The following is an 8,627-nucleotide window of genomic DNA, read 5'->3' as shown; positions in this document are numbered from 1 at the left end:
AGCCCCATGCAACAAGCATTAAAAGCAATACTGTAACCTCTTTAAGAAAGAAATTATCTTATTTAAAAAAACCCCGTTACTCAGTTACGTGAAAGCATTATTACTGTAAAAGATGTAAAAAAAAAAAAAAAAGTTCCCATACGTTATATCAGTGCAAGAGGAAGAGATAAAATCTTGGAAAAAATACTGAGATTGTTCTATTTTCTATTTTTGTAGATGTTTCATAGTTAATGAGCAGCATATTTCTTTAAGAAATATGTGTGTTCTAGATAGTCCTAATAAGAAGAGGAAAGCTATTCTCAGTCACTATTCAGATATATATATTTATAAAATAAAATTGGGTAATTGTAAGTGAAAGAATAATTATTGATATCCCAAGCAAAATAGCAATTCCTTCCATTACAAAACGGAGATTGAGTTACAGATCTTACTATGGCTGTTTGCAAAATTGCTCCTGTTAAACCTTGTTTTCAGATGGTTATAAACTCTTCCCAGTGTATGTGAAAAATCAAACTCTTCTTTTGGTGCTGGATCACACACTGTTGAGTTCTGGAGCTATTTCAAAACTCCAGTGTTCCATCATTCTCTTACTTCCAGGCATCCCCCAGGGAGCAGAAGCCTCAATGGCTTTCTTGAAAGCTATGGCAGAGACTTCTAAGTGCCCCACATATACCCTAAAGTGCAGGTCCATATTTAATTTTAGGCTTCAAATGTAACTATATTAGAAGCAAGGAGCAATGATTATGCTGCTCCATGAACACTTTAATCCCTACATTTATCAGGCTCTGATGAATCACCCGCAATTCACTTTCTACAGACATTGCTGCCTTGATCTGTTTTAATAAGCAAGGACCCTCACCCTTCACTCCCCAGACTAAGTGTCTTTGGAGGAACGAGAAAGGGTAGATTAATTTAATGATATATAACCACAACAGTGGATGTTTCTCCAGTGTATAACCATGACCAGTGTATAACGACAACACTGGGTGCCTTTCATTAATAAAATGCTGTAAGGTCAGCATCAATGGAGAAATGCTGGTCAGAAAATCAGCAATGCCCTGAATGAATGAGCCCACTTCCTTGTGATCTCTGACCTCCAACATTTTCTTTTCCATGAAATGATTTGATATCAGCAGGTAAAGGAAAGAGGGATAAGGAAATGGGAGGGGAGAAACCAGATGTAAACAACAACATTTTTTTAGCCATCACCATGCCTCTGCAGTTGTCTGGAGTGGAAAATTTTGTGCTGTCAGCTCCATCCTTGAGGATGTTGTGCATTTGAGTTATTGCCTCACTGGTAAAAATATTGAATATAAAAAGTCTGATGGCCAAATCACAGAGCTTACACTCAGGGAACTGATTTCCCTGCAGCTGTCTTGACTGGAGGGATGAGGGGAACAGTTGCTCATTCGTGCCAGATGAGGACACTGAGTTTAAGACATTAAGATGGTTGGCAAAGCATGAAGAACTGTAACTTGTCCCTTTGCAGCTGCTGACTTTGATGTCCAGCTTCTTGTCCTTTCTAGTACATTCTTTCCTCCTCTCTTCCTTTCACCTGAACTCTTGGTTTCGTGTGAATCAGAGGGTTTCAGCCTGACAGCTCTCTCTTAGGACTATCCTTGCTTTTTTATAAAGCAAGATGTACTTTTACAGCTTTATGCCATTTTAAATTTTTAAAATAGCTGATATGTATGTATTGTCCCTATTCTCAAGCCTAGTTTGCCTAGTTTATCATTGAAAAAGAGCCCAAGGATCATTTTTTATCATCCAGCAAGCTACAAGCTGTAACAATCTTTGTTCTGGGCTTGTTCCCAGCATCCTAACTAAGGAAACTAGTGCATGCAGATATATTGTTTATACAGCTGTGTTTCTTATGCCCTGCTGCAGTCTATTACCAGCTACCAACTCACAGGTGCGATTCAACAGAAACTACAGTTGCATTCCCAAATTTTTCTTTACCTGTGGGCTTTTACCTGTGCAATCAAGGTTTTCAAAGAAAGGAGGCGTCCCTGGAAGGCAGCATCATGAAGAGCGGACCGGTCTGCCCAGCTGCCTGAAACAGTAAATGCATAAAAGGTAGTTCAGGTAAACAGAAAAAAACAGATCCTTGGAGAACAGGGAAAAAACCAAAACATCTGCATGTAAATGCAGATTGGGACTGAAATCAGTGTAGGGTCAGTAGTGAAGCTGTTCAGTAAATTGATTTCAGCAGAGCAGCTGAGGGCTCAACACTCCTGAGAAAACTGGCTGCTTGCTAAGGGACCTACTTAAAAGCTTCTTGGCAGAACTTTTAAAAACAGCTAAAAACATGCTTTAGTAAAGACCACGAGTTTAGTGCTGATGGGACTCAACTTGAGACTTCAGAGCCCTGCAATTCTGTTCAAAACTGTATCAGCCTCTGTCTTTCTTGGGGATCTTTTGTCACAAATCATATTCCAGCTTCTCTTGCACTTCATTAAGATTCTCATAGCAGGGAAATGTGGGCATGACTTGTCCATCAAATGAATTCTAGTGTGTTCCTGGCAGTTTTATTTCTTGAACAGATAATTTCATCATTAATATCCTTCAGCTCAGATTACCAGGTAAGGGGTTTCATTCCCCTCCTCACTGGAAGGTTTCAGAAAAGACATGGAAAAATAAATTCTGCCCGAGGCTTTACTTTTTTTGTCCTTATTAATTTTGAGCTGTTGAACTTTTCAGACTCCTTCATGTAAGCTACCTTGCCCTTTTTATCATCTTAACTGATTCATGTGCCAAGAAAAAAAAATAAATTACTTAGGCTAGCTACTACCTACAGCCATAGTCAGTCATCCCAGGCTAAATCCCTTCAAGTCAAGTAGAGAGCATATTTTCTTGTCCTATACTAAAATTCATAACCATACCATGACACAGAGTGTGGTATTTCTCCAAAGGCCAGCTGCATGTATAGTGCCACAGGACAGAAACAATACCAGTGCTTGTATTCATGTTCTGTTCTACAGTAACCCCACGAGCACTGTATTTGAAACCCTTGTCCTGTTTTTTCAGCTACGCCACACACCAGAGAGAACAGGGTGATTTATCTCTATTTCAGTTGTTATACAAGGCAAGGAGAAATCAATGAGAGGCACAGATGCATCCCTGGGGACTTGAGGACGCAGCAGAGGTTTCAGCCTTGGTCAAGGGAGTTTCCTTTTGCTACTTGAGAATGGGGGTGCACTTCAGCTTGTAGGGTTATAGTTTTAACAATAATTGTTACTTTAGTTTCCATTTAAGGAGCTATTCCTGGTCTCCTAAGGCAAAAAGCTGGCAAGAAAAGACCAGCCAGCACAATATGTGACCAGGCTTCTAAAGACCAAGTAAGACACACCAGGAATCAGGCAGGGACTGAGAAATATTTGCCTGAAAATACTAAAAAACCCACATCCCTCATTGTGCTGGTGACTAAAATAGGAAAGCTCAGCTCAGAAAGTCAGAAGACATTGCAAGTGACAGAAACCAGGGTACTTACAAAGCAGGAAGATTTAGAAGTAACTCAGATGACAGAGCTACAGTGCCTTTTATGCATATAATATAGCACATGCAAGTGCATGTCATGTGCATTTACAATGCACATATATGCACTCAAACACCTCATCACGAAAAAAAACATGCTGCTGCACATTTCCATGCCAGCCACAGCAACCTACCTCCCTGAAACATGTGGCAAATATAGTTCCCATATGTGGCACATCTTTGCTTTACAGTTGGGAGCGACATGTCTGAAAACACTGTCTTTTAAAATGTCTTCAGGTAAATGAAGCAGCCCTGTTGCTGCACTACTTCACTGCAAAGGAAAAGGCTGTGAAGATCTGCCTGTAATCCAATATAGTGCCTCAGCAAGAGCACCACATGATCTTATGTTTTGAAAGATTATCCGTAATGGCTTTTTGCAAATGGCAACTTACAGATGAAAATAGGTGGTCTGCTAAATTTCAAGGCCCTTCAATAAGAACCTGCACGAAGGAAAAACTGCAAAAAAAATCTGTATCTGACTACAGTTGCATTAAGGCAATAGGAAAAAAAAGACACTAATTAATGCTTGGAATTACATTCTGGAGACTAATAAATAAATTAATAACCCAGACATATATGTATATAATGGCTTTGTAAAAAAAATGCTTTGCTGCAGTAGTTTTCTTGGCCAAATCTTAATCTCTGTGCTCTGGATGGAGATCTCAAACCATCCATGTTCCCCTCATATTCCTGTGGCTGTTCATGGCAGCACTGATCATAATGAAGCAAGTGCCCAATAAATGAGGCACAAAAGTGTGATGTCACAACACTGATAAGAATCTTCAAGTAGGAAAGGAAGCCTTAGTTAGCAGTAAATTTTAAATACTATGTCATTTTAATTAGTGGGATTACTGGGCATGCGAATACATGTCTACTTATACATGTGAAGGATTAAAATCACTTGGGGAAAAAAAACAAAACAAAATAAAACCCCACCAAAACAAACAAACAAAGCCAGCCCAAACTGCCCTACTAAATAGTCTGCTAAATACAATATATTCCTATGCTGTGTATTTTTCAGAATAATTTTAGCTGTGTTCATTTTTACTATCTGATTTAACAAGCATCTTGGCTTGGATTAATAGTCATATCCTCCTGCATCTCCTTTCAGAAAATCAGCATGTTAAAAGTTTTCCCTAAATATTCTCTGGCAGTAAAGCTAGCTCTTCATTGAAGCCATCTGTAACCCCAGATAAAGAGTGCCTTGTTTCCAAGAACAATAATTTTATCTACCATAGAGTCTTGAGCAAATGTTGCCCTTGTTCATTCTGGGTAAATGTTGGGAGTCTCGTATTTTGCACACCTAAATCATGCCAGCACATACTGACACTGCAGGCACCCTAGAAATGGAAGGCATTTCAGATTAAAACATTTACTCATGCATTTAGCAAGAGGTTCCTCATTTTATGGTAACTCTATGATTTAAATAATCAGGTTACAAAGATGCATCAAATACACATTTAAATGTTCAGAGTGTTGATATTTTTACTTTACCTGGGACTATTCCATAGATCTCTTCTGCTATCCTGGCAGCCTCCTTTCTGTTGCCTTTAACAATATAGAAATGGGTCAGCAAAGCCAAGGAAATCTTAATTAAAAGCTTGAAGCAAAACAGAGCAAAAATGGCAAAATAAATGTTAGTGAAAGCGTGGAGTATAGAACTGCCCTCCATTTTGGTTTGCTGTTTGAATAGTTTCACAGGTCAGTGAAGTTGCACTGGGCTATTCTTGGTATCATATGTCATCTATTTTAAACCCTCCAGAACCTGCTGTTCCTCAGTTACCAAAAATACATTCTGGTTTCATTTGGCATGGGCTATTTGACACTAAGTAACAATATCAAGGATAAGATAGTTTGAGCATCCCATGCCATACAGGAAACAAAAAGTAAGCATTTCCCAAGCCCACATGAACTAGAATAAATGTTCAGAGAGATGTTCTCCATCTCACCTGAAAGCCTATACATGCTCATTACATTTATTCTTCGATGTAGCAGCCCCGTTTACAAAGGCTGCATAGGTAAAGTTGCAAAACTTCTTCAAAGATGCTGCAGGAAGAATACTTTTCTATCTTTCCCATCTTTTGACAGGCCTTGCTGGTACTCATACAGAACAAAGGCAAGCATATCAAAGAAAAGCATTATCACTAAAGAATCTGACCTAAACCCACATATTTTCATAGCCAAGGCTAAGAAGTCAAAGTTATTCTAGGAGGAGAAAAATACATTCAAAGTGTCTAATCAGAAACATATTATAACATACTGGTATTTTCCATCACTCAGGGATAAAAAGTGGTGTTGATTAATATCTCTTGCAAACAGCATCTTACTGCTTTGAAAGAATGGAAATATTTTTATATCATACATCAGTGATTCAGAAGTGCAAGATTTGAAACTGAAGATGCAGCCTTTCTTTAACTGCCCTTTTACCTTGGTGAAGGGACATGGCTTCCATAGGGAACAGAGTATTTTTTCGGCATGTAATTACTTGAATCTGTGCAGAATACACCATTTTCGTTTCACTTAAACTTTTCTTGTTTCCTGTTTTCCTGTAGGAAATCTCCAGCAGGAGATTGATTGATTTATTTATTTATTTGAAGCCCCTCCTTCCCCAGGTTCTCTTACCCTTCAATTTACACACTTGTCAAGGGAAGGAGCAGGATGACTCCCATGTCTTAGAGATCTTAAGAAGGCGGTGGATATGCAGAAGGAAATTTTACAGCAAATTATTTCCCTGGACATTTTAGATGCAATTTGTTGTGTTTTATAGCAACACAGCTGGCTTAGTCCTTTGCTGTCTTCAGCACTCTGCCCTCCCAGATGCACTAGAATGATATACAACATACATGCAGACAGACTGAAAAAACACCCCAAGCTATCTTTTCATTTTTTCAAGTGAACCGATTCTTCTAAAATTCTGAATTAAACCAAGATACTACATCTTTACCAATAACTTAACACCTTACATAAATATTATGTATACCCTTCTTTGCACAGTATGAATATAATGTAATGTAATGTAATGTAATGTAATATATTATATTATATTATATTATATTATATTATATTATATTATATTACGCTTGTGGAAACTAAACCATCTATGAATCCAAAAGAGGAAAAATGCCTATTTTTAGTCACTTAAGTGTTGTTTGCCACAGGACAAGACAGCTGAAGACACAGAATACATGTTAAGAGCAAAAAGAGTTCAGCTTGCTCAACTGGGACACAAAAATGAGAGATTAGCAAGCAAACACGGACCAAAAAAGGGATGATCATTTAGCCCTAGAAAATAATGAGATAACAAAAACACTCCTCCTGAAGCCAGAGGAATAGCAAAAAGTGTAAAGAACAGAAGATACAAAGAAGAAAGAGTAAACAGGAAAAAGATGTTATAAATGCATCACCAGCCTAAATGAGGGAGAAATCTTTTTCATGTATGATTACACAATTAGCACTCAGCAAAATGTAAGGAAGAAGAAACAGCTCCTTTTAAGAGACAGAACAGAAAACAGACCTTCATTCACAATCAGCCTGTCAGATAGTATTTAGAATTGTAAAGTCCACAATCCTCAGAAAAATACAAGAAACTGGAGATGAGGTGATTTTCTTATCTGTAAAGGAATTTTGACCATTTGGAAGCAGTCATGAGAACATGAGTCTTCCAGAAGGACAAGTTCTATTTGTGTAGCAGCAAAATCACCCTCCTGGCTTCAGAACAAGACAACTAAAGATTTTTAGTTAAATTATGGAGTCATTTGAGGAAAATTCATGTGATCTCTTAATCTGCTTATAATGTACAATACTAGGAAAATTGCTGCCTTGGATTAAGAAAGAAAAAATTCCAAAACAGTGGGAAGATGACTGAACAGCAAAGTTGAGAAGTATTAATACTGGTGAAGGTGGCAGTCAGGTAAGATGTAGCAGGATCTGGTGTGATCACTCACAAAAATTTCATATTTTGGAAGTTAAAGAAAGGTGAGCAACATAATGCAGATACAGAACAGATATAGCACAATGTAAAACCTAATGTTTACATATCCTTAATTTACAAACATGCAAGGAATAAGCACATAACAAAAGGCAGTCCAGCTTAGAAGGCAACTGATTTTCACTATGGTTCACCTTAACTTTAGCCAACAGTGAGAAATGTTAGGTGTGACCTGCAGAATTTGGCAAAGAAATAAAGATTACTTCTTTATTCTTCTTTAAATAAAGAAGATTCTCTTCTCAACAAAAGTAAGTTATTGGTCTATACTAATGCTAGACACTTTAAGTTACAGCAGTGTATTTCTAATGTGTATGGTTGAAAGTTTGCACAACAAATATATTCGAAGTAAGACAACTGGGAAATAAACAAAAAAAAAGATAAACCCTTATCTCAAAGGGAACAGATCTGAACAAAGATGTGCTGGAGTCACATCTTTAGTCACCTTTATTTTTTTTTCTGTCAGTTTGATCTAATAAATGACACTACTTCCCATACAAGCCTAGCCTCATTTGTGTCCTTAGGTCAGCACAACGACAACACTCCTGCTTTGACAAAGGGGTGTATATAGTGACTCGCTGCTTGCTCTCACACAAGCAGACCTGGGATTCTTCTCACCTATCAGTCACCCAGCACATCACCTAAGGTCTAGTTGTTGAAACTGCTGCTGCTGCCTGGGCAGGAAGCCAGCCAGCTCCAGCAAGAAATTAATTTCCCCGTCTGCCTCCAAAGCCTGTGCTAGCAGGGCATGACTTCTCTAGCTGCCTGCCATCAGTCCCTCCCAGTGCCTGCCATCAGTCCCTCCCACTTAAACAATAAGCTTAAAGAACTAGTGTCTACCAGACAACCAGCTTATGCACAGTTAAAGTTCAGTGAACCCCACACAAACAATCTGCAGAAGTTATGCCAGTGTCAAAGCAGGTCAGAGTCTACTAACTACCCAATGGGCCTGTTAACTTTACATGAAAAATGCATTTCAGTGCAATGGTAAATTCAGATCTATCAACACATTTTGCCTCTAGTTTTTGTTCCTTTCACAAAAAATACCCACCTTTTATCCAACTAAGTAATTAGGAAAAATGTGAAAGTTAAAATGCTAATTAGTGCC

At 38.1% G+C, this 8,627-nt stretch overlaps 1 protein-coding gene across 3 annotated transcripts in view; it reads right to left on the bottom strand.

Annotated features, from left to right (window-relative positions):
- The window catches only part of ASB11 (ankyrin repeat and SOCS box containing 11, E3 ubiquitin protein ligase), a 15,433-nt gene extending 10,227 nt beyond the window's left edge, over positions 1–5,206 (bottom strand). For 2 of the 3 annotated variants that reach the window (XM_009993828.1, XM_009993829.1), the window contains exons 1-2: positions 5,029–5,206; positions 1,974–2,053 (exon numbers count right to left, since the gene is read on the bottom strand). In XM_009993828.1, the coding sequence (XP_009992130.1) occupies positions 1,974–2,053; positions 5,029–5,206 (258 nt within the window). Of the gene's footprint in view, positions 1–1,973; positions 2,054–3,668; positions 3,739–5,028 lie in introns of those variants that run through there. The other variant, XM_009993830.1, reaches the window with a different exon arrangement.
- Between the last annotated feature and the right edge of the window lie 3,421 nt (positions 5,207–8,627).

The sequence above is a fragment of the Chaetura pelagica genome, unplaced genomic scaffold (assembly GCF_000747805.2).
Source record: "Chaetura pelagica isolate M959 unplaced genomic scaffold, ChaPel_1.0 scaffold412, whole genome shotgun sequence".
In the NCBI taxonomy this organism is placed as follows: domain Eukaryota; kingdom Metazoa; phylum Chordata; class Aves; order Apodiformes; family Apodidae; genus Chaetura; species Chaetura pelagica.
The sequence above is the reverse complement of the archived record's forward strand: the minus strand, read 5'-3'. Positions and strand labels throughout refer to the sequence as shown.